We start from the raw sequence: 25,133 nt of genomic DNA, 5'->3' as shown, positions 1-25,133 counted from the left end.
GGGTGGAAACAGTGTCAAGGAGCTTGATGGAATGACTGCTGCGAAGTGACAGTTGCGGAAAAACGCCAAAGGCAGCTCTGAGCAACAGCGAGAGAATAACCCTGCTTCCTTCCTTTCTCTTTCTGCTCTGGTGGAAAAATTGGCATTTGCTCAGTACCACGTATGTCTATTTCCAGATTGGTTAATTTTTAAAACGTTTCAATCTAAGCCCTGATGTTCCGGCCGTAGTTTCATTTGAAGTCACACTTCAGACATAATTCTACACACATATTTCTCTCGTTGCTTTTCTGCATTCTGACTGCTAATGCAGAAGAAGTGTATTAGGGATGCTGCCAACAACATTTGGGTGTGTGTGTGTATATTCTAGGCAAAACACTCCGGACCTTGTTTTCTCAACTGGGCAGGAAGAGGGTGATTTAAAAGTGGGGAGTACAGAGTACCAACTTATGGGTCTGGGAAAGCCCGGACAAAAAGATGCATTTTTACATACAGTCTGATGCAACCGGTGGAGTGAAACTGTAATACGGAAATTGGCTCTGCCCCCAACCCACCCACATACCCCCAATTCATACCTGTGGGATTTTATAAATGCTCAGAATGGTTGAAATCAGGTTGGAAATAGCAGAGTCGCCTCCTTCTAGAACGGCCAGTTGCGTATTCTGTTTTTCACAGATGTAGTTTGGAACATTCTTCTGCCCACCAGACAGCAGGTCTAGCACAGCTTCATAAGTCGTTATTTCATGAAAATAGTTCTCGTAGAGGTTGTAGCCCAAAGTGATGTTGGGTAGGAGCCTGGGATTCCTACTGATCTCGTGAATGGCAAACAAGAAGGGCAGGATGTGCCAGTACCTTTGATCGTATACTCTGCAGCAAAATAGATGACATGAAATTTCCATCATCTAGTCAATAAATGTGTGTTAAATTGTCTGCATTTAATACACACACACACACACACACACACACACACCTGCAGATATGCATTGATAACCAGTAGAAATATTTGGATTTTGTTGTGAGGACTCTACTGATGCTACCTCTGAATCCCAGGAATTGTCAGTTTTGATTTTATTAGTGCCCCCATTTATTGCTCATGGTTTCATGTAATTCTTTTTGGAAGCACCCTTGGGATTTTAGGATTCACAGCACAGCAGGATAACAAGGGAGAAGTACAGTAGGAACTGTATGTCTAGAATCATGCACAGTACTGCCTTAGAAACATTGTACTGGAGTGGGGAAAGCATCATTATACAGAGTCCATGTTGGTATAGTGGTTAGGGCTGAACTAGTTAGACTCAGGTAAAGATCCCACTCAGCCATGAAAGCCATGGCCAGACTATATCTCATTCTGACCTAGCTCAAAGCATTTCAGTGAGGATTAAAAAAAGGAAAGGGGGAACAACTGCTACCCTAAATTCCTCTGAAGATATCTTTAATAAATAAGAAATGTTGGAAAATGCTGCTCTCAAGCACACACTCCAGCCAATAGCAAAAGGAACTGTCTGTCTTTAAGTATCAAATGAGGTGTTATAATGATAATTTCACTATTGAGCTAGCTTCAGATCTGGGAAGTTGCTTTTAAAATCTTGCTGGAGATTACTTCATCTATAGATTGAGGTGGCTGAAATTACAGTTGAAAACACTTGCAAAATCTCCTGTATATTTAATAAGGTTCACTGCACGGCAGTGTTCAAAACTCCCATTGTTCTAGGCATTTTGCGGCAGGGAATTTCATTAGTGTGAGCAGTTTCTGAGCTCTGAGCACAGTGCAGCGCCTAAGGTTTCAGATTAAAACTGCAGAGTGGAAGGAAAGGAGGAACTTTTTCTGCCTCCCCACTTCCAGTTTCTCTCTGAAGACTGGAGAAGAGACCCTCTTAAAAACATTAGTGGCGCGGGCAGGGGAAGGACTAGACCCTGTGAAAAATGAATGGAATATTTTAGCTGCAATTCATTCATTTTCAGCTCTGTATTCTTGTTATAAAAATGTGCGCCTAGACATTCTGTTGTTGCACCCATAACCTAGGTTTAAGGTGCCATTTCCCCTAGCTTTCATATCTCATTTTCTAACACTGTTGCTAACACTGCTAACTCCACTATTCCAAATCACTCAAAGGTTTTTGTTTTGCTGTTTCTACAATACAATTAGGGACGCAGGTGGCACTGTGGGTTAAACCACTGTGCCGCTTGGGCTTGCCAATCAAAAGGTTGGTGGTTCGAATCCCTGCAACGGGGTGAGCTCCCGTTGGTCGGTCCCAGCTCCTGCCAACCTAGCAGTTCAAAAGCACATCAAAGTGCAAGTAGATAAATAGATACCACTCTGGCGGGAAGGTAAACAGTGTTTCCGTGTGCTGCTCTGGTTTCGCCAGAAGCAGCTTAGTCATGCTGGCCACATGACCCAGAAATACTGTCTGCGGAAGTGGACAAACTCCGACTCCCTCAGCCTTTAAAGCGAGATGAGTGCCGCAACCCCAGAGTCGTTCGCGACTGGACTTACCATATTTTTCGCTCTATAAGACGCACCAGACCACAAGACGCATCTAGTTTTTGGAGGAGGGAGGAAAACAAGAAAAAAAATATTCTGAATCTCAGAAGCCAGAACAGCAAGAGGGATCGCTGCGCAGTGAAAGCAGCAATCCCTCTTGCTGTTCTGGCTTCTGGGATAGCTGCGCAGCCTGCATTCGCTCCATAAGACACACACACATTTCCCCTTACTTTTTAGGAGGGAAAAAGTGAGTCTTATAGAGCAAAAAATACGGTAATTGTCAGGGGTACTTTTACCTTTACGATACAATACAGTTAATTCTTGAGTTGTGAATTCACCATACATTCCCTCTTTTAAAAAGCAGAGGACAATGTTTAATATCACATTGGAGCCAGTGGCATTTTCTAAACAGCAGCAGCAGCACCTTAGAGCATATCCAGCCACACTGAGTAGCCCATTGGGCAGCTACACTACAAACCCTGGGGAAGCAGTGGCTGGTGTTTCCTGGCTAGGCTGCGACATGAGAGATGCCTGGCTGTGCACTCCATTCCTCTGTGCACCCAGGAAATATGATTTCCCTGGTACCAAGCAAGGACAAGTTTGAGCTACGGTGTATTTGGAAAGACACCAGAAAAATGGGAGAGGATGAAATCTCAGTTGAGAGAAGCAGTAGTAAATTTGTATCTACAGAATAACGTACATTTCCAAAGCGTTAGAAGGAGGCGCGAAGAAATCATGCAACTGGGGTATAAAAGTGCCTGTAGATAAGATACCAGTTATGCGGTGGTCTCCCGGCTTATAATAATTAATTGCATCTTTTCGATCACTTATCGCACCGAATTGGCATTTCCCCTTCAGCGTTGCACAGGACGAATGGGGCAGCAACAACAACAGCAAAAGAATTAGGGAGAGGAATGCCATCATTTCACTGTCTGTGGCTGCTGCATTCTTTTCTGCCCTGGCTGCTCTCAGCTGCAGATCTTAATCCAGATGGGAGTCCAGCTGCGACTTCAGAATCACAGAATCAGACTCTTGGAGAATTGGAAGGGACCCTAGAGTCATCTAGTCCACCCCCTGCAAGGAAGGAATCGCACCTAAAGCATCCACGACAGAGGGCCATCCAACCTCTGTTCAAAAACCTCCAATGAAGGAGAGGCCACCACCTCTCATGGGAATCTGTTCCACTGCTGAACAGCTCTTAAGGGGCTAATATTAAACCTCACCTCCGCGTGGTCCCTGCCTGCCCTGAATCTGAGACCAGGCTCTCGATGGCCCAGGAGATATTTATGCACCAACCTTTTCACAGTGGATATGCAACTTATTACATGTTGTTCTCGCTTCTGGCATTTTTGTTACTAGTTTCAAAACCAGTCTTTGGAACACTCCCCAGAGCTTTTCAAAATAATAATTAATAATAATTAGAATGGTTTTGATAATGATTAGGGACAGAGTACACATCAGCATCCTCGATTCTTCCCTGCGGCTCCATGTGCAGGTGTGTATCAGGAGAAATTACCATAGAATCCTAGAGTTTGAAGGGACCCCAAGGGAATCTGGTTCAACTCCCTGCTATGCGGGAAAAGCCTTCCCAATGGGGGTTCATGCACTGTCCCGTTTCATGGCTCAAACCTCTGAGGTTGGAAGGGAGAAAATTCCTTCAAAGCTCCAGCAGAAAAACAGTCGCATAAGTTTATGAACATATCAGTCTGCCTGGTATGGATCCAAAGCATTGGTTTCTTTAGCCCAAAGTTGTCTATATCTTTCTAGAATCCCAGATCAACTTTCCTAGTCCTCTTACTTTTGATGCACATAGAGACCTATAAGCTCAGCTAACTAGCCAGGCTAGAGGCCTTGTACCTTATCTTGTGCTAGGAGCAGCTTTAGTCCTAAGGTTGTAAACAACTGTCATGGGGCAATCAAAGTCCCAGCTAGGGACGTCAGGACCAGGGGCGAGATGGCGGGGTGGGAGCAGGAACAGGAGACCAGAAGCCAGGAAGCCAAGGGTCCAAGGGTCAGGAAGCAAGGAGTTACAAAGTCAAGGGTCCAAGGATCAAGAAGCAAGGAGTCATGAAGTCTAGGGTCAAGGAACCAAATGCAGCAAGGCAGGAACATGTTGCTGTGGCAAAGAGCCGAAGGGAAAATGCTGACCTTATATCCCTTTCCGGCTCTTGCCACCAGAAGCTGTGAGTTACCAATTGGCCTCACCTGTGCGGCCGCGCCTTGCCTCTTCAGAACAAACTTAGGAAGGCCCCAGTCCTGCAGAGTCCTGTTGGTCACAGGGCCTGGCTCCTGCACACACACCTGACAACAACATTCCTAAGGGTCTACATTTGAAAGGAGACGTGCCTTGCTGTTCTGAGATGTACCTTCAAATGTGCAAACACCCTCAAGATAAACCTATTTAGGGAAAGGAATGCAAAGAGACCACGTGTAGCGGGGGCTTCTTAGAGAGAGAGTCCTTTGTTTCCTTGCCTAATGAATAGGTAATGAAGGAAAGACCATACATGGTTCAATTAGTATTGTGTTGTAACTTTAGATTGGAGGAAGTTTATGCATATGTATTGCTTTAACAGATAACAGCTATGTATAGTAGCAGACCCCACCCTTTTGGGCTTCCTCAGCTTTTAGAGAGTGATCCTAAAGGTAAAGGTAAAGGGACCCCTGACCATTAGGTCCAGTCGTGACCAACTCTGGGGTTGCGGCGCTCATCTTGCTTTATTGGCCGAGGGAGCCGGCGTACAGCTTCCGGGTCATGTGGCCAGCATGACTAAGCCACTTCTGGTGAACCAGAGCAGCACACAGAAACGCCGTTTACCTTCCCACCGGAGCGGTACCTATTTATCTACTTGCACTTTAACGTGCTTTCGAACTGCTAGGTTGGCAGGAGCAGGGACAGAGCAATGGGAGCTCACCCCGTAACGGGGATTCGAACCGCCGACCTTCTGATCGGCAAGTCCTAGGCTCAGTGGTTTAACCCACAGTGCCACCCGCATCCCAGAGAGTGATCCTACTGAGCCTTTATTGCTAGCAATAAACACCTTTTGTTTTCTCACCGCCACATGGAGATTTCCTTCAGCCTCAACGGTTAATTTTGCTACACTTTAAATGATTTTGTAGAAAAGGAAATAATACTTGGCATTGCAATGGAAGGGCCATAAAAAGCTTCCCTATACAGGGCTGCCTTCAGATGTTCCCTAAATGTTATATAAATACTCATCTCGTTAGCATCTGACAGGAGAGCGTTCCACACTTCTTGCAGTGTAGGCCAAGGCCATTTAAGGCGTTAAAGGTCAGCACCAATGCTTTGAATTGTACACGGAAACGTATTGGAAGCCAATGTAGGTCTTTTGGAACTGGTGTAATGGTCATGTGACAAAGGTATTTGAGAGCAGAAACATTAAAGGAGTCGAGAAATGTTGTGAAATGCTGAAAAGCTGCAGAATCATTTAGCATGCTGAACCACGGTGACTCATCTTGAGGATGACTTACTCTCTGTACTGTATAAGCATTGTATCTGCTTGCAGGCAGACTCAGTGTCTGTGAGTCAGTCAGTGTGTGTGTTCTGTGAAGCCTGTGCTCAAGGGAGACTCTGTGTGACTCAGTAACTCTGTGTCTGCTCTGAAGATAGTTGAATCTTCTGTTCCATTATGCTGTTATTTGAAAACAAGTTTATTTTAACTCAGTAAATTTTTTTAAATTTACACTGTGTGTCAGTAATATGCTCTTGGCAGCCACTCATAGTCATCAGTCTAGCTGCCGCATTCTGGATTAGTTGTAGTTTCCGAGTCATTTTCAAGGCCCTACAGGAGATAACCAACGCATGTACCACTCTGGTGAGACGGTGCGCAGGCAGGTTGGGTGTCAGCCAGTGTACCAGATGGAGCTGGTAGACAGTCACCCTGGACACAGAATATTAGACTGGCATATCGGGAAATGAACAATCAATTCACATTCATTGGTTTTATTATTGCAGTGCTATGCCAAAAAAGACTAGATTTCTTAATGTTAAACCATCAGATGCTCCTTTTTATTCAGATCTGGCCTCAGGACAATAATGTAGGACTTGGGGATGAAGATGCAACCCAGTAACCCCGAACTGGAGGCCAAGATAGAGAAGACCTGCACGGCTACCATATATTTCCCCTTGGTGCTCAGGTAGGCTGGCACAAAGGACACCCAAACACTGCAAAACACCAGCATGCTGAAGGTGATCAGCTGGGCTTCGTTGAAGGCCCCAGGCAGCTTCCTGGCTAGGAAAGCCACCGTGAAGCAGACGGCCGCCAGAAAGCCCATGTAGCCAAGGGCAGAAGAAAACATGGCAACAGAGCCTTCGTTACATTGCAGAATGATCTGCCCAGGCTGGGAGTGCATGTCGGAGTCTGGGAAGGGGGGAGACATTCCCAGCCAGACCATGCAGATGCCCCCTTGGACACTGGAAAAAGACAAGACCAGGCAGTTGGCCAAGCTCTTGCCCAGCCATTTCCTCATCTGGCTCCCTGGCTTTGTGGCCATAAACGCCACCACCACAGTGATGGTCTTTGCCAACAGGGAAGACACGGCCACGGAGAAGATGATGCTGAAGGCAGTTTGTCGGAGAAGGCAGGTCCACTTCTGGGGCCGACCGATGAATAAGAAGGAGGACAAGAAGGAGAGCAAGAGGGAGACGAGGAGCAAGTAGGTGAGGTCCCGGTTGTTGGCCTTGACTATTGGTGTGTCAAAGTATTTAATGAAGATTCCCAAAAGAAAAAAAGCTGTCAGGGACAAAAACAGGGCAAAAGAAGCCAGGAGGATCCCCAGAGGTTCTTCATAGGACAAGAAATGTATAATCTTGGGGATACACTGATCTCTGTGTAGATTGGAATTCTGATCATCTGGACATTTGTTGCAAAGCTTTGCATCTGAAAAACACAAGAGTCACCTCAGTGTTGTCAATATAAATATTATAGCCATGACTTTCCATAGTCTACTACTTACCAACTACAGTGGTACCTCGGGATGCGAACAGGATCCTTTTCGGAGCCCCTTTCGTATCCCGAACTGAACGTAAGACGCCACAGCAGTTTGAGTTTCGCCGCTTCCACCCAAGCGTGTGACCTCATTTTGACCGTCTGCGCATGCATGAGCAGTGAAACCCAGTATTAACGCGTTCCATTACTTCCGGGTCACCGCTGAGCACAACCCGAAAGCGCTCAACCTGAAGTGTATTTATCCCGAGGTATGACTGTATATTATTTTGTGATTCTTATCTGATTACTTTATTTTGCGTTGTGGGTTTGCCTTGAAGCAATCATGGGCTATAGTTGGGGGTCAGAATAAAAGTATTACGGGCCAGCATATCCCATTGAGCTCCTTTAATGGGGCAGGACCCCCCTAGATAGGTACCAATACCTGGAATTGAAGGTGATTTTCTACTATGAAAAGGCAACTTTTAAAATATCCTTTCAGGGACATTTACCTTCCTGAATGGAGATTGTTCCTTCCATGCATTCAACACAAGCATAGCAGCAGATTGGTTCCCCCTCCTTAATGGCCTTGGCATATCCTGGACGACAGTTTTCGGTACACCTTGAAAGAGGCACGTTCTAGCCAAAATGAGAAAAAGCATCAAGCAGAAGATGTTAGGATTTTGTGAATAGGAGCCATAGAAGGCAGCTAGGATTGAATCATACAATGAGGTTAGAACTGCAGAATAAGCTATGCAGGTGTCAGTTTGCTGCTGACTGGCCAAGACCATAGTATTGCTTGGCCAGAGATATCAAAGAGAATAAGATGTGATTGATTATTTGACCCACCTGTTTGAACCATCTGGGCCACACAATGACATTTCTGTCAATGGCAAACTTGATTTTCTCTTCAGATGCTGATCTCTCTACACTCCCAACTTTCAACCCAACAAGGGAATTATTGGGAAACGCCACCCAGTTGACAATGTCGAAGTCAGCTGCCAGCTCCCCATTCTCATCCCAATAAGCTCCGTCCATGGAAAAATTGTAAAGGTGGAGGTTTCTTAGGAAAGAGTGCAGCTAAAATGGTACAGGAAAACACACCCAGAATTAGCAAATGAGGAACAAAGTAGTGTACATGAGTCTTGCCCACTAAGAACTCTAGTCTCCCAAGGGGCAGTCCCAGAGACTCACATGGGACTCTTATTTGGGAAATTGCAGGGCTAGCGACATTAATATATTGCATGTTAAAATTAGAATCAGGAATGAAAGCCAGTGTGGCTATGACGTTCTACTAGGATCAGGGTGTGTCGTCCCATTCCAGAATGGAAGAACAATCCAAATTAGGGCACTCAGGATTTCGAGGTCTTAGGAGACACACACAGGTGTGCCAAGGGAATATGAGAATCATCTCACTTCAAAATGTAGCCAGCCACCCTGCGGTATTTGGGTGCCCCTTCACCTCCTCCTGCTGCTGCTCTCTGACCCCCTGGACTCTTTCCCCAAATGCAAGGTGTCACGGTAAGTAATAAAGTATCTCCTGTCAGGTTAAAAGGAGATGGTGCCAGGAGCCTGGGCAGTGTTCATCTCCCAATTTTTTTATTTTTTTTTAAATGATATTTATTGAAAAAAGATTTTTTTTAAAAAAAATTACAAGGTAAGAAGACAAAAACAGAAAAAGAAAAAGTAAAGAAAAAATAATAATAATAAAAAAAGAAAAAATAAAATCGTCATTTTCAAATTCTCCACTTTCATTACCTTCTTTCCATGACCTCCTCCTCCTCCCATCTCTTGTATCTTAATTAATAATTTTCACAGCTAATCCTTTCCATAATTTCATAATATTCTGTCATTACATTACCTTACTCTATTTTCAGCTTATCTTATAAAAACCTTAAAACCTAAAACTTAAATCTTACTTTTACCAGCCTCTCATAACCATTACCTTTTTACCTAATTCTTTTACCATTTTTACAAGAGCCAAATAATTTCATTTCAACATTTTTTCAACGTTCATAAATATTCCTAATGTTAAAAAGAGAAAATAAAAACAATCCAATCTTCTTCCAGCGTCCCCTCCCCCCGGTCCCGGGATTGTCAGTCCTTTTGATCCCATTAGTCTGGCACATTAACCTGGTGATCTTATATCCGAGGCCTTCAAATCACTTCCATGTCCCTTCCGCAGCTCTTCTTCATATTTTCCTTTCACTCGTGGGAACTCCAGCTTGATGATGTTTTTGACCCTTTTCAACAAATCAGCCCCTTTCCCATAGTCCAGACTAGGCTCCATGTAGTATTTTTTCAAATTCCCTCCAAAATTAGGAGCCCCAACATCTCCAAACCTCTGACGGCCCATTGCCAGACTTAGAAAGTCCAAACATCCCTGCCTAGGGGGGTCCGTCCAACCCCCCATTTCCAAATCAATCCAAACTTTATCTTTCCAAATCTGGTTTTTCCCAAGTTCATTTGTCAAATCCAAAGGCTCATTTTCCTGCTGGGCCAAAAGTCCCTCCATCTCTGGTGCCCAAGATTCTGCAACATCCTCTTCTCTCATCTGTTCTGTCAGGACACACTCCTGTTTAAGTTCCTGAGTGGGCTCCATATAGTTTCCCACTATCTGTTCAAATGTTCTGGCCGCATTTGTCATCAAATCCATCTTCTGACTTAACTGGTCCAATAGGGCATTTATTTTAGAGAAAGCACCCAACAGTGCTTCTGAAAACGTTGTCCAAGGTCACAAATCCTTTCCCACAATTGTAATCTTGACAGCTGCAAGCTTTCTAGAGTTGGTTACAGTTTCACCGGGTCCCACTAGGGGGAAAACTTCTGATTATTCTTTCTTTTAAGAACAATAGCAACACAGTTTCTTTTTTTAGGATATTTTGTCAGAATTTGTTCCTTTAAAATGTGAAAGGCAACAATGGAATCACAATGTTACTCTTCTTTTAGCTATCTGTCAAAAACATTTGTCTCTGGTCAATGAGCTTCAAAACGTCAGTTCTGACACCCTGCTCCAGGGTCAGGACGGTGGAAAATTACTTTACTTTAAACTCACTTCTGCAGGTTTAAATAGTCCAAAAAAGATCCCCCTTCTTGTTCCTGCTACCAAAGGGGGATTCAACGATCTTAAATGGTGAAAACCGGTCCTTTAAAAGTGATATTTAAGCTCTAGTGTACGTTATCTTTGCTTTCTTCTGATTACAAGAAAACGGAAGGCTGACTTCCTGGTTAGACCTTCCTGTTTCAGTACCAAATTAAGATAAATTTTCGAATCCAATTCCTTACTAATCGCCAGTTCTTATTTGAAGTTCAATTGTTCAATGTTTAAGTACTCACGGGTGATTATTTTGGATGCCAAATTGTCCCAAGAAAAAGGCAGCGCTCTCCGGCAACGGCTATGCGGCTTCGCTCCATGGAAGAAGCAGACGACTCACAGCACCGCGCCACTTCCCCGCTCCGCTCCGGAGCCCGTTGCCGGGCTCCTTTGCCAATGGGGGGGGCGCAAACGGTGCCCGCCGAGTCCCACGGTCACAGGCTTCTCCCACCTGTGATTTTTGAAGGGTCCCCGCTGCGCCGTAGCGGTACAGACCCGATTTCCGTAGAGCTGGTTCCCTCCGAGTCAGAGGGAATCCGCCATTACCGATGGCGCGACCCCGGAAGTCCATCTCCCAATTTTAAATTGGTTACGTCCAATTAGATGACCACTTACAAGGGTGAGACACTGGGAACTTACCAAAATGGGTTTGCCTCAATTGTGGGTTCAAAACATCCCCACCAACCCCCCCCCCTGAATACGTCCTCAAATTAGAATTTAATTTTTGACTGACGGTTCAATGGTGAGAATGTGCCAGAGAAACGACCATACCTGCCACGGCTGTAGTCTTTGAAGGTCCATCTTGCCGCTTCCCACCATGGCCCTCTGGCTTGGTTTGGATGAGTATACAGCACTCAGGACACTTGCCATGGCCTGGAGAGTGTTGTAAATACTGTAGCTGTCTTGAGACAGCATTCTCTCAGTAAATTCTTGTGACAAGGTCCCCAGTTTTGCATTCTCTCTACATCTTTTCTGGACTCTGGCAGAATTCTTTGAAAAAGAACACTTAAATGCTGTCTTTATAAACTGGATGATTTCAGGAGCATATGGATCAAATGTTTCATATCTTGTCCTCCTCTTTGTCTGGACTAAGAAGGACAAAGAAGCAGGGACACCCTGGGGATCTTTGTTAGATGCCAAACTCATACTGAGATCCTGCAAAGCTGTTGTGACCCAGACTTTGCCCACTGTTATTTTAAGGGTCTTTTCCATGGTTGTCATAAGCCCAAATAGACCTATAGTGGATCGAACTTCTGCATGGTAGACAATGACATTGACTTGTCTCTGCATGAGAAATGAATTCAGGTGCTTTGAATTATAAGCCACAGTTTCTTTGATACTTTCTGAGAAGGCCACACAAATATCATTCTTTGTGACCACAGCTGTGAAGGTCCTCATGAACCTTTCTCCATCGTCATTGTCTGGTGCAATGAGACCGATCCACGTCCATTTGAAATGCAGGAGCAATTTGACCATAGCCAGGTGAGGAGGTTCCTGTTTTGGGACCATCCGGTAGAGGAAAGGGAACCGAGTTTTATCAGTAAATTCACAACTATCAAAACCGTAGCTGACCTAGGAAAAGAAAGAAAGAGTTTGATTTTTTCAATTGTATTCAGGACCAAGTGCAAATATGTATTAACCTAAACGAATAACTGGGAACATATTCACCATTATGATTGATTAGGCCTGACACTGATGCCGAAATCTAGCATCACCTGAGCTCTGTAAGTGCGGCTTTCTCCCGATTGAAGTGCAGAGTGTTTGAGGACCAGGACATTTGCAGGGAAACCAAAATGCTTGTTTACAAAGCTATTGTACTACCAACTTTACTGTACATTTGTGAAATATGGACCACTTATAAACGCTATCTCCAGCTCCTCGATAGATTCCATCAACGATGTCTCTGAAAATGTTTATACATCACTTGGGAAGATAGGCAAACCAATGTTAGTGTACAAGAAGAAGCAAAGTTCACCAGTGTCAAAGCAAGGATTCTTCAATATAAGCCTTATCATCGTCTTCCAAAGCAACTACTCTATTTTCAATTTCAGAATGGAAAGCGAAATACCAGCGGACAACAAAAGAGGTTTAAACACACTCTAAAGGCAAATCTTTAAAAATGCAGTATGAGCACAAAAAATTGGGGAACACTGGCCTGCGAACGTTCCCATTGGAGAATTGCCTCTACCAAAGGTGTCATGGACTTTGAAGAATTGTGAACCCAGGACCACAGGGAGGAACGAGCTAAGAGGAAGACACATTTACGATACGATACAATATCTTTATTGTCATTGTCCCTTGCGGAACAATGAAATTGAAAACTACATAAAACTACATAAAAACTACATAAAACTACATAAGAACTACATAAAACTACTACAAAACTACATAAAACATTCAAAAACCCCTAAAAACTCTAAAACCCCATTTTAAAATACACTAGAATTAGAAAATCCTCACTATGATCAGCTCCTACCTGGAAACCTAGGTCCCCACTGTGGAAGGATGTGGGGATCCAGAATTGGCCTCCACAGTCACAATCTTACTTGGTTATGAGTGATTGCCAAAGAATAAGACCAAGAAGCTAGCCTAGCAATTCCCACAACCAAATCCTTGCTGGATCCAAAAATTAGAAAGGACTCAGAGATACAGCTTAACCCCTAAGTGGTGTATGGAAATACAACATAATAACAATAAAACAGAGTTATGAAAGAGAGCTGCAAAAAAGCAAAAGCAAAACGAAATAAAACAGGCCCATAATTCAGTAATAACAGAAAACAAACGTAGGATCTAAGAAACCTTAGACAAAAAGATACGTCTTTACATACCGTCATTGTAATGTGGATATAGGCTCAGCCCCCAACCCACCCACCTTTCCCCAACTCATACCTGTGGGATTTTATAAATGCTCAGAATGGTTGATATGAGATTGGAAAGAGCAGGGTCACCTCCTTCTAGAACGGCCAGCTGTGCATTCTGTCTTTCACAGATGTAGTTTGGAACATTCTTCTGCCCACCAGACAGCAGGTCTAGCACAGCTTCATAAGCCATTCTTCCTTTGAAATAGCTCTCATAGAGATTGTAGCCCAGAGTGATGTTGGGTAGGAGCCTGGGATTCCGACTGATCTCTTGAATGGCAAACAAGAAGGGCAGGATGTGCCAATACCTCAAAGGTTCCAGACTGCAGTAAAATAGAGGTCATCAGATTTTTCATTCTGCAGTCAGTGAAAGAATGTGAAAGTTTGTACATCTTTTCATATAAGAGCAATGATAACGAGTAGAAATATATGAATTTTGCTAACTCAGAGTTTATGTGCTTTCAGTTCATTTGGAAATGGGTGTTGGCAGCAGGATTTTTCTCCCCAAGAAAAGGGAACATCTGCCCTCCAAGACCTGCACTGGCTGTCAAGCCCGATTTGGGGTTTGATATACAAAGCCTTAGATGGCTTTCGACCTCCTTAGCCGAAAGACCATCTCTCCCCATGTCATGCTGCCTATAATGCGAGTTCTACTGGGGAGACACTGCTAGATGTTTCATCCTTAACAGAAGTTCAGAGGCCTGTAAACCAGTGCAAGTAAAACAAGTGTACAATGTAAGTCACTGCACAAGCACATACAGAAACACACCATTCCACTATTCCAAAGTGCTTTCTCTCTCTTTTTGCTATATCTACACTATAATTAATTCTGGAATAGTAAATCCCCCACAATTCCCTTTCTTTTAAAAAGCTGGGGAACAATGTTCAGTTTCACGTTGGAGCCAACTGCAAACAACAGCAGCACCTTAGCCATATCTCATAGCCCAGTGGGCAGCTACACTGCAGACAGAGGGGGGAGCAGCGCCTGGTGTTTCATAGCTAGGCAGCTGCACAAGAGATGTCTGGCTGTGCACTAAATTTCCCTGTGCACCAGGAATTGTGGTTCCCTGAAGCCAAGTGAGGACATCTTTGAGGTACAATTGATGAGGAAAAGACACCAGGGAAATGGGAGAGCATGGAATCACAGTTAAAAGTAGCAGTAGTAAATCATTCTCCACATGGTGACATACATTACACCAGAAACAGATGGAGACTTGGAGAAATCACGCAGGTAGTCATGAGTAATGCCTGCAGCTAAGACACCAGCGATGAGGTGGTCTCCTGGCCTATAATTATTAAGTGTGTCGTTTCGATCATTTAGCACACCAAACTGGCATTTCCCCTTCAGCGTCCCACAGGACGAATTGGGCGTCATTAGCAAAAGAATTAGGGAGAGTATGATCATTTCATTGCCGTCTGCTGCTGCTGCAGTCCTTTCTGCTCTGACTGCTCTCAGCTGCAGATCTGCTGCAGTGCCTTTTGGTTCCAGATGGGAGTCCAGCTGTGGATTCTAATCAAGGAGCTCATATTTAAACCTCACCTCCGCCTAGTCCCTGCCTGCCCTGAATTTGAGCCCAGGCTCTCAGTGGCCCCAGAGATATTAATGCACCCACCTTTTCACATACAAAGTTTTTACATGTTGTTCTTCCTTCTGACTTCTTTGTTATTAGTTTCAGAGATAACATCCCAGAGCTTCTCAGAAGGAAAAAATTAAACTTAATTACAATAGTTTTGATAATGATCATGGGCCGACTACACAGCAAAGTCTTGCTTCTCTCTGCGGCAGGTGTATAGCTGGGGAAAAGATGTTTATGAGACTCCGCAGTGTGGCTTTGAGCACTGTCTACTTTCACAGCTCACTTCCCTGAGGTTGGAAGGGATGTTTGTTTGTTTGTTTGTTTTATAAGATATTTATTAAGATTTTCAAAAAATTACAAAAGAAAAAGAAAAAAGAAAAAAGAAAAATACAAAATAAAAATAGTTAAAAAACAGTTCAATCTTTCCATCACATATTTTTCATTTGCTTATTTCCCGGACCTCCTCACGCCTTCCTTTTCTGTATTCCAGTTCCAATTGTTAATTCAGCAAATCCCTCCCCTCTTCATTCATCTTAATCTTCAATTTTTAAATATTATAACATTATTATTTTTTACCTATTAATAACCATTTTCTCATATTCCCTTATAGCATTACAGCAAAAGACCACTTAGTTTCTATCCAACATCATTCTAACATTCATTAATTTTACAGTGTTTCTGTAAATAATCTTTAAACTTTTCCCAATCTTCTTCCACCGACTCTTCTCCCTGGTCTCGGATTCTGCCAGTCATTTCTGCCAGTTCCATATAGTCCATCACCTTCATCTGCAATTCTTCCAGGGTGGGTAGATCTTGTGTCTTCCAGTACTTTGCGATGAGTATTCTTGCTGCTGTTGTGGCATACATAAAGAAAGTTCTATCCTTCTTTGGCACCAATTGGCTGACCATGCACAGGAGAAAGGCCTCTGGTTTCTTCAGGAAGGTATATTTAAATACCTTTTTCATTTCATTATAAATCATCTCCCAGAAAGCCTTAATCCTTGGGCACGTCCACCAAAGGTGAAAGAATGTACCATCAGTTTCTTTACATTTCCAACATTTATTATCGGACAAATGATAGATTTTTGCAAGCTTGACTGGTGTCATGTACCACCTGTATATCATTTTCATAATATTCTCTGTTAGGGCATTACATGCCGTAAATTTCATACCTGTGGTCCACAACTGTTCCCAGTCAGCAAACATAATGTTATATCCAACATCTTGTGCCCATTTAATCATAGCAGATTTCACCGTTTCATCCTGAGTATTCCATTTCAACAGCAAGTTATACATCTTTGACAAAGTCTTAGTTTTAGGTTCTAATAGTTCTGTTTCTAATTTTGATTTTTCCACCTGGAAGCCAATTTTCTTATCCAGGTTATATGCCTCCATTATCTGATAGTAATGAAGCCAGTCTCGCACTTTATCTTTTAATTTCTCAAAACTCTGCAATTTCCTTCTTGTTCCAAAATTTCCCAATATTTTGGCCATTTGACCTCCATATTAAGTTTTTTCTGAGCCTTCACCTCCACTGGTGATAACCACCTTGGGGTTTTGTTTTCAAGTAAGTCTTTACATTGTATAATGCCTTTCTAATTACATGGTTCTTAAAACCCCTGTGGGCCTTTACCTTGTTATACCATAGATATGCATGCCATCCAAATAGATTATCCAGTCCCTCCAAGTCTAGCACATCATCATTCTCTAATTGAATCCAATCCTTGATCCAGCAGAATGCAGCAGCTTCAAAGTATATCTTCAAATCTGGCAGGGAAAAGCCCCCTCTTTTTTTATATCTGTAAGTAATTTATATTTAATTCTAGGTTTTTCCCCCTGCCAGATAAATTTAGACAATACCTTCTGCCATTCTTTAAAACATTTGACATTATCAATGATTGGTAAAACTTGAAATAAGAACAACGCCTTCGGCAATACTTCGGCAATCTTAACCACCGATATTCGGCCCATCAATGAGAGTTTTAGATTTGACCATACCTCAAGATCTCTCTTGATTTCATTCCATAATTTTTCATAGTTATCTTTGTAAAGATTCAAGTTCTTTACCGATAAATTCACACCCAAATACTTAACTTTTTTCACCGAAACAAGGCCTGTCTTTTCAAAAAGGTTTTTTCTTTCCTCATTATCTAAGCTTTTTTCTAAAACTTTGGTTTTGCTCTTGTTTAATTTAAATCCTGCTGCCTGCCCAAACTCTTGAATCAGCTCCAGTGCTTTCACTGCACTGGTTTCTGGATCTTGTAAAGTTAAAACCAAATCATCAGCAAAAGCTTTTAATTTATATTGCTTGGATCCTACTACAATGCCTTTAACCTCCTCCTCTTTCCTCAACATGTTTAACAAAACCTCCAGAACAGAAATAAATAGCAGAGGGGAAAGCGGGCACCCTTGCCTGGTTCCTTTCTCAATTCTGATTTCCTCTGAGACCACATTATTAACTATGATTTTTGCTTTTTGTTCAAAATAGATGGCATTAATACCATTTAAAAATTCCTGGCCAACCTCAATTCTTTCTAGATTTTTCATCATAAATAACCAAGAAACATTATCAAAGGCCTTTTCAGCATCAATAAACATTAACATTGCTTTACAATTTCTTTTCACTTCCAACCTTTCTATTATATCAATTATATTTCTTATGTTATCTTTCATATGTCTCCCAGGCAGAAATCCGGCCCGGTCCTTATGTATATAATTTGATAGAACCTTTTTTAATCTATTGGCCAAAATGTTTGCGAAGATTTTATAGTCCACATTAAGTAATGAGATTGGTTTATAATTTTTAACATCGGATCTATCTTGATCTGTTTTTGGAATCAGAGTGATAAATGCATCTTTCCAGGTTTCGGGAGCTTTGTCCCCTCTTAGAATCTTATTACACACATCTGCCAACGGTTGAATTAGCCAATCTTTCAATACTTTATAATATTTTGCAGAAAGACCATCTGGTCCCGGGGCTTTGCCTAACTGCATCTTATTTATTGCCATCTCAACCTCCTATCTCGTAATCATGCCATTTAGTAGGAAGCTTTTATCCTCGGGAATTTTCTGCATTTCATTCGCCCCAAGAAATTGCTCAATTTTATCCTTATCTTCTTTACCTTTTTTATACAGCTGTTTAAAGTATTTCTGAAAACATTTTCTTATATCTGCAGGGTTTTCCATAGATTTTCCATCAGATACAATGTTTGTAATAGTACTTTGCTTCTGTCTCTTTTTTAATTGCCAAGCCAACAATTTCCCACATTTATTTGCAGATTCAAAATTTCTCTGTTTCATTATTTTAATTTTCCATTCTATTTCCTGGTTAATAATTTGAGAAAATTGAATCTGCAATGCTTTAATTTCTTTTGGAATCTGTTGACTCTTTGGCATTAATCTTAAACTTTTCTCTCTGTCTTTTATTTGAGTCTGAATTTTCTCTTTTTTCTCATTCTGTATCTTTTTCCTTATTGAGTTCTGTTGTATGAGGAAACCTCTCATTACTGCCTTACTTGCATCCCAAATGACTCTTGTTTCAACCTCTGTGTTCATATTTAGTTCAAAATAGTCTTTTAGAGTCTTTTGGGCCTTACTAATCATCTGTTCATTCCTCAACAACTCATCATTCATCCTCCATCTAAAGGAACCCTGCAGGTATAATTTCATCTCCAAAACCACTGCATTATGATCTGAGCAAGTCTTAGGGCAAATTTCTGTTTTAGTAACCTTAGGAACCAAATCTCTGGATACCCATATGTAGTTGATTCGCGAGAAAGATTGATTTGAATTTGAGAAAAAAGTGAAATCTCTCTCCATTGGGTTTCGTAGTCTCCATATGTCTGATAAATCGTATTTATCAGTCATGTCAAAGAAAATCTTTGGTAGTCTGCCAGAACTTGGATTTTTCTGTCCCTGTGTTTTATCCATTAATGTTGATGCTACTCCATTCAGGTCTCCCATTAAAATCAATTTGTAATCCATATAATCCATGAGTTTTAAGTCCAGATTCTTAAAGAATTCCACTTTGCCATCATTTGGTGCATAAATTCCCAGCAAGAGAAATTTATCGCCTTGTGCCGTAATTTCAATTGCGATGTACCTCCCTTCCTCATCTTTAAACAACAATTTGGGGTTCCATTTTTCTTTAACATAAAAAACCATGCCTCTTTTTTTCACTTTGTCGGATGAAATAAATTCCTGCCCAAGTTTCTTATTTTGAAGAATTTTTCTATGAAGTCTTATAACATGTGTTTCTTGTAAACAAATTATATCCAAATTCTGTCTTGCCAGTACGTGATAAACTTGGTTCCTCTTAAAACGTGAATTTAGACCATTCACATTCCAGGAGTAGATTTTCAGTGACATCCTGATTTATTAGGGGCCCACTGCCCCTGCCCCTGATGAAGGAGAGCTTTCCAGTCCGAGCTCTTTTGCGTTTTTCTCCAAAAATCTTTCTTTCTCTCTGACAGTTGTTATTCTTTGTTTTCTTCCTTGAAATTTAAAAGATAGTCCTTCCGGGAACTCCCACCTGAAGAAAATGTTCTTTCTTCTTAGGGCACTGGCCAAATCCGTATAATTATTTCTCAGGGCCAAAAAGTATGTCAGGATATCTTTAAACAGAATTATTCCCTTCTCATCTATCTTTAAACTTTTTTTATAATGGTGGCCTAAAATAATGTCTCTCTGCTCTTTAGTTTTAAAAATCACCATACCATGTGTGATCTTAGTATCTTTTTAAGGTCCAAATCTGTAGGCCTTGTCTATCCAGGAATTTAATTCTTCTTTTGAGAGGCCCCAGTACGCTGCAAATTCCTCAATTAACCAATCCTTCAAATTATCCCGCTCTTTCTGGGGTACGCCCCTCAATCTCAGATTACATTCCTTCTGTTTTAGCTGCAGAGACGCAATTGAAATTTGAGATTGTCGCTGATTTTCCTCTAAGTAAGGAATTCTCACAGTTTCCAAATGCGCCAGTCTTGACTCATGTGCTGATACATCTGAATTAACTTGCGTCAAATCTTGTCTTAATTGAGCAAAGTCACTTTTAATTCCTGTATAGACTTTTGATTTCCTCTTACTTCTGTTTTAATTTCCTGAAGCAATTGCAACACAGAGTCCTCAAAAGACGGTGACTTAGAATCCCTCCTTGCTTTGGTTCTTGTTTTCTCTGTTCTCTCTCCTTTCTCTCCTTTCTCTCCCCCATCCATAACTTGCAGTTCTTTTGTTCAAGGTCAGTCTCAAACACAAAGGGAAGATAAGGAGACAGACAGTTTCTCTTCTCAAGCCTCACCACCAGTCTTAATATACCAGTCAACAGTCTCTGTAACTTGTAATCCTTTCTTAATTCCCCAAAAGTTAATAACACAGTCACAATTTACAATTTATATTTGGGGGTAGAGGTACTGTTTAAAAGAGAAAGGGAGAAGAAAAACCTTTGAGTTCGGGCAGCTGCAGTTACTTTTTCCCCCCCAAGTAGGAAAACAAAAGTTGAAAGTGTCCTTTTCTTTACGACGTCACAATGGAGTCTAGTCTTCCTGACTGAGAAGTCCACTTCCACAAAGAAAATACCTCGTAAATCCAAACTGTCTGCAAGGATTAAAACACTCTCAAAAGTATCTCCCCCCTGCTAGCAGGAGGAATACAAAGGTTAACTTGAAAGTCTTTAGAAAGTCATAAATTTTAGATCACGGCTTCGGCTAATGTAGCTGTTTTGTCTCTTAATCAGAGGAAGGGACTGACCTCCATTGTTTTTTTGAGCCCCTGTCTGTTCCAAATGAATTTCCAAATTTTTAATTTATTACTCACTCTTTTCCAATCATAGTTGCTTGGAGAAATTGGCCGCTCACGATCGCCGGACTCGGAACTTCATGCAATGAAGGAAGCCAGTCTGTTCCCAAGTGCCTCCGTCTCCAACCCCACCTGCTCTCGGAGCCCTTATCAAGAGCTTACCGGGGGGTGAGGGAGTCGTTCCAGGCACCGCAGGAATACCAAGTCCTCGGAATGCTCAATCCGAGGTTTTTAAGGGGTACTGCGTTGCTCTAGCAGTTTCCCCAACCTTCAAAGCACCGGTGCTCTTTCCAGCGAAAGAGCTCACCCTTCCAGCAGAACGGGCAGCCAATACGGAAGGTCCAGTCGTGACCGACTCTGGGGTTGTGGTGCTCATCTCGCTTTATTGGCCTAGGGAGCCGGCGTACAGCTTCCGGGTCATGTGGCCAGCATGACTAAGCCACTTCTGGCGAACCAGAGCAGCGCACGGAAACGCCGTTTACCTTCCCACCAGAGCAGTACCTATTTATCTACTTGCACTTTGATGTGCTTTCGAACTACTAGGTTGGGAGGAGCAGGGACCGAGCAACGGGAGCTCACCCCGTCGCGGGGATTCGAACCGCCGACCTTCTGATCGGCAAGTCCTAGGCTCAGTGGTTTAACCCACAGTCCCACCCGCATCCCAGAGAGTGATCCTACTGAGCCTTTATTGCTAGCAATAAACACCTTTAGTTATCTCACCGCCACATGGAGATTTCCTTCAGCCTCAAATGTTAATTTTGCTACACATTAAATGATTTTGTAGAAAAGGAAATAATACTTGGCATTGCAATGGAAGGGCCATAAAAAGCTTCCCTATACAGGGCTGCCTTCAGATGTTCCCTCAATGTTATATAAATACTCATCTCGTTAGCATCTGACAGGAGAGCGTTCCACACTTCTTGCAGTGTGGGCCAAGGCCATTTAAGGCGTTAAAGGTCAGCACCAATGCTTTGAATTGTACACGGAAATGTATTGGAAGCCAATGTAGGTCTTTTGGAACTGGTGTAATGGTCATGTGACAAAGGTATTTGAGAGCAGAAACAGTAAAGGAGTCAAGAAATGTTGTGAAATGCTGAAAAGCTGCAGAATCATTTAGAATGCTGAACCACGGTGACTCATCTTGAGGATGACTTACTCTCTGTACTGTATAAGCATTGTATCTGCTTGCAGGCAGACTCAGTGTCTGTGAGTCAGTCAGTGTGTGTGTTCTGTGAAGCCTGTGCTCAAGGGAGACTCTGTGTGACTCATTAACTCTGTGTCTGCTCTGAAGATAATTGAATCTTCTGTTCATTATGCTGTTATTTGAAAACAAGTTTATTTTAACTCAGTGAAATTTTTTTAATTTACACTGTGTGTCAGTAATATGCTCTTGGCAGCCACTCATAGTCATCAGTCTAGCTGCCGCATTCTGGATTAGTTGTAGTTTCCGAGTCATTTTCAAGGCCCTACAGGAGATAACCAACGCATGTACCACTTTGGTGAGACAGTGCGCAGGCAGGTTGGGTGTCAGCCAGTGTACCAGATGGAGTTGGTAGACAGTCACCCTGGACACAGAATATTAGATTGGCATATCGGGAAATGAACAATCAATTCACATTCATTGGTTTTATTATTGCAGTGCTATGCCAAAAAAGACTAGATTTTTTAATGTTAAACCATCAGATGCTCCTTTTTATTCAGATCTGGCCTCAGGACAATAATGTAGGACTTGGGGATAAAGATGCAACCCAGTAACCCCGAACTGGAGGCCAAGATAGAGAAGACCTGCACGGCTACCATATATTTCCCCTTGGTGCTCAGGTAGGCTGGCACAAAGGACACCCAAACACTGCAAAACACCAGCATGCTGAAGGTGATCAGCTGGGCTTCGTTGAAGGCCCCAGGCAGCTTCCTGGCTAGGAAAGCCACCGTGAAGCAGACGGCTGCCAGAAAGCCCATGTAGCCAAGGGCAGAAGAAAACATGGCAACAGAGCCTTCGTTACATTGCAGAATGATCTGCCCAGGCTGGGAGTGCATGTCGGAGTCTGGGAAGGGGGGAGACATTCCCAGCCAGACCATGCAGATGCCCCCTTGGACACTGGAGAAAGACAAGACCAGGCAGTTGGCCAAGCTCTTGCCCAGCCATTTCCTCATCTGGCTCCCTGGCTTTGTGGCCATAAACGCCACCACCACTGTGATAGTCTTTGCCAACAAGGAAGACACGGCCACGGAGAAGATGATGCTGAAGGCAGTTTGTCGGAGAAGGCAGGTCCACCTCTGGGGCCGACCGATGAATAAGAAGGAGGACAAGAAGGAGAGCAGGAGGGAGACGAGGAGCAAGTAGGTGAGGTCCCGGTTGTTGGCCTTGACTATTGGGGTGTCAAAGTATTTAATGAAGATTCCCAAAAGAAAACCAGCAGTGAGGGACAAAAGCAGGGCAAAAGAAGCTAGGAGGATCCCCAGAGGTTCTTCATAGGACAAGAAATGTATAATCTTGGGGATACACTGATCTCTGTGTAGATTGGAATTCTGATCATCTGGACATTTGTTGCAATGCTTTGCATCTGAAAAACACAAGAGTGACTTCAGTGTTGTCAATATAAATATTATAGCCATGACATTCCATAGTCTACTATTTACCAACTACAGTGGTACCTCGGGATGCGAACGGGATTTGTTCCGGAGCCCCTTTCGCATCCCGAACAGAACATAAGACAACACAGCAGTTCGTGTTTTGCTGCTTCCACACATGCGCGTGACGTCATTTTGACTGTCTGCGCCTGCACGAGCAGCGAAACCCAGTAGTAACGCGCTCCATTACTTCCGGGTTGCCGCTGAGCACAACCCGAAAGCGCTCAACCTGAAGTGTATTTATCCCGAGGTATGACTGTATATTATTTTGTGATTCTTATCTGATTACTTTATTTTGCGTTGTGGGTTTGCCTTGAAGCAATCATGGGCTATAGTTGGGGGTCAGAATAAAAGTATTATGGGCCAGCATATCCCATTGAGCTCCTTTAATGGGGCAAGACCTCCCTAGATAGGTATCAATACCTGGAATTGAAGGTGATTTTCTACTATGAAAAGGCAACTTCTTAAATATCCTTTCAGGAACATTTACCTTCCTGAATGGAGATTGTTCCTTCCATGCATTCAACACAAGCATAGCAGCAAATTGGTTCTCCCTCCTTAATGGCCTTGGCATATCCTGGATGACAGTTTTCAGTACACCTTGAAAGAGGCACATTCTAGCCAAAATGAGAAAAAGCATCAAGCAGAAGATGTTAGGACATTGTGGATAGGAGGAGCCATAGAGTGCAGCTAGGATTGCATCATAGAATCATACAATGGGGTTTGGACTGCAGCATAAGATATGCAGGTGTAAGAATAAGATGTGATTAATTATTTGACCCACCTGTTTGAACCATCTGGGCCACACAATGACATTTCTGTCAATGGCAAACTTGATTTTCTCTTCAGATGCTGATCTCTCTACACTCCCAACTTTCAACCCAACAAGGGAATTATTGGGAAACGCCACCCAGTTGACAATGTCAAAGTCAGCTGCCAGCTCCCCATTCTCATCCCAATAAGCTCCATCCATGGAAAAGTTGTAAATGTGGAGGTTTCTTAGGAAAGAGTGCAGCTAAAAAGGGTCAAGAAAAACACACCCACAATTAGCAAACGAGGAACAAAGTAGCGTACATGAGTCTTGCCCACTAAGAACTCTCATCTCCCAAGGTGCAGTCCCAGAGACTCAGATGGGACTTTGATTTGGAAATAGCAGAGCTAGAGATGTTAATATATTGCATGTTAAAATTAGAATCAGATTAAGAGGCTAATCGCAACTGATGGGCAAATATGACCTCTCAGTGACTGAGATTAAAGAACTCCCCTTATATTCACAGAAAAATATTTTTAAACGAACCATAAGCGCAGTGGCAACTAAAAACGATCTAAACTCTATGTGCACATCTACATGTGCCCCATTGTATTTTAAACTTAGAGAGGTCAATGAACACATATCTTATTTTAATGAATTGACTTTTGCACAGCTTCGAAAAGCTTTTACAGAGCTACGACTAAATACAATAAGCTCTGCTTATAGAGATGGGAGACATAGAGGCATACCAAAAAATGAACGTTTTGCATTAGGGGATGTTCTGAAGTAGAGGACCTTATGCATTATATCTTGCACTGTCCGTTATATAATGATGCAAGAAAAAGATTTTTGGTACCTATAATGACAGGGTCCCCTGGCCAGAACCCCCTTGATATGATGTTATATATCCTTGCAGACACAGATAAGTATGTGACCTGGCGGGTAGCACTTTTTGCAACTGCTGCTAGGAAAATTAGAGCAAATTATATAGCCAAGGTAGCCATTAACTG

At 42.6% G+C, this 25,133-nt stretch overlaps 2 protein-coding genes across 4 annotated transcripts in view; one reads left to right on the top strand and one right to left on the bottom strand.

Annotated features, from left to right (window-relative positions):
- The window catches only part of LOC310701800 (macrophage mannose receptor 1-like), a 210,937-nt gene that overhangs the window by 49,704 nt on the left and 136,100 nt on the right, over window positions 1-25,133 (top strand). The gene's annotated exons all lie outside the window — the stretch shown is intronic.
- The window catches only part of LOC310701221 (vomeronasal type-2 receptor 26-like), a 47,092-nt gene continuing 28,229 nt past the window's right edge, over window positions 6,271-25,133 (bottom strand). The window contains exons 1-4 of one of the 3 annotated variants that reach the window (XM_083491767.1): window positions 11,288-11,503; window positions 8,272-8,502; window positions 7,935-8,061; window positions 6,271-7,377 (exon numbers count right to left, since the gene is read on the bottom strand). In XM_083491767.1, the coding sequence (XP_083347893.1) occupies window positions 6,485-7,377; window positions 7,935-8,061; window positions 8,272-8,502; window positions 11,288-11,431 (1,395 nt within the window). In that variant the 5' untranslated portion in view covers window positions 11,432-11,503 and the 3' untranslated portion in view covers window positions 6,271-6,484. Of the gene's footprint in view, window positions 7,378-7,934; window positions 8,062-8,271; window positions 8,520-11,287; window positions 11,504-25,133 lie in introns of those variants that run through there. The other 2 variants (XM_083491768.1, XM_083491769.1) reach the window with 2 other exon arrangements.

The sequence above is a fragment of the Podarcis liolepis genome, assembly GCF_965112155.1.
Source record: "Podarcis liolepis genome assembly, chromosome: 2".
In the NCBI taxonomy this organism is placed as follows: Eukaryota; Metazoa; Chordata; class Lepidosauria; order Squamata; family Lacertidae; genus Podarcis; species Podarcis liolepis.
The sequence above is the reverse complement of the archived record's forward strand: the minus strand, read 5'-3'. Positions and strand labels throughout refer to the sequence as shown.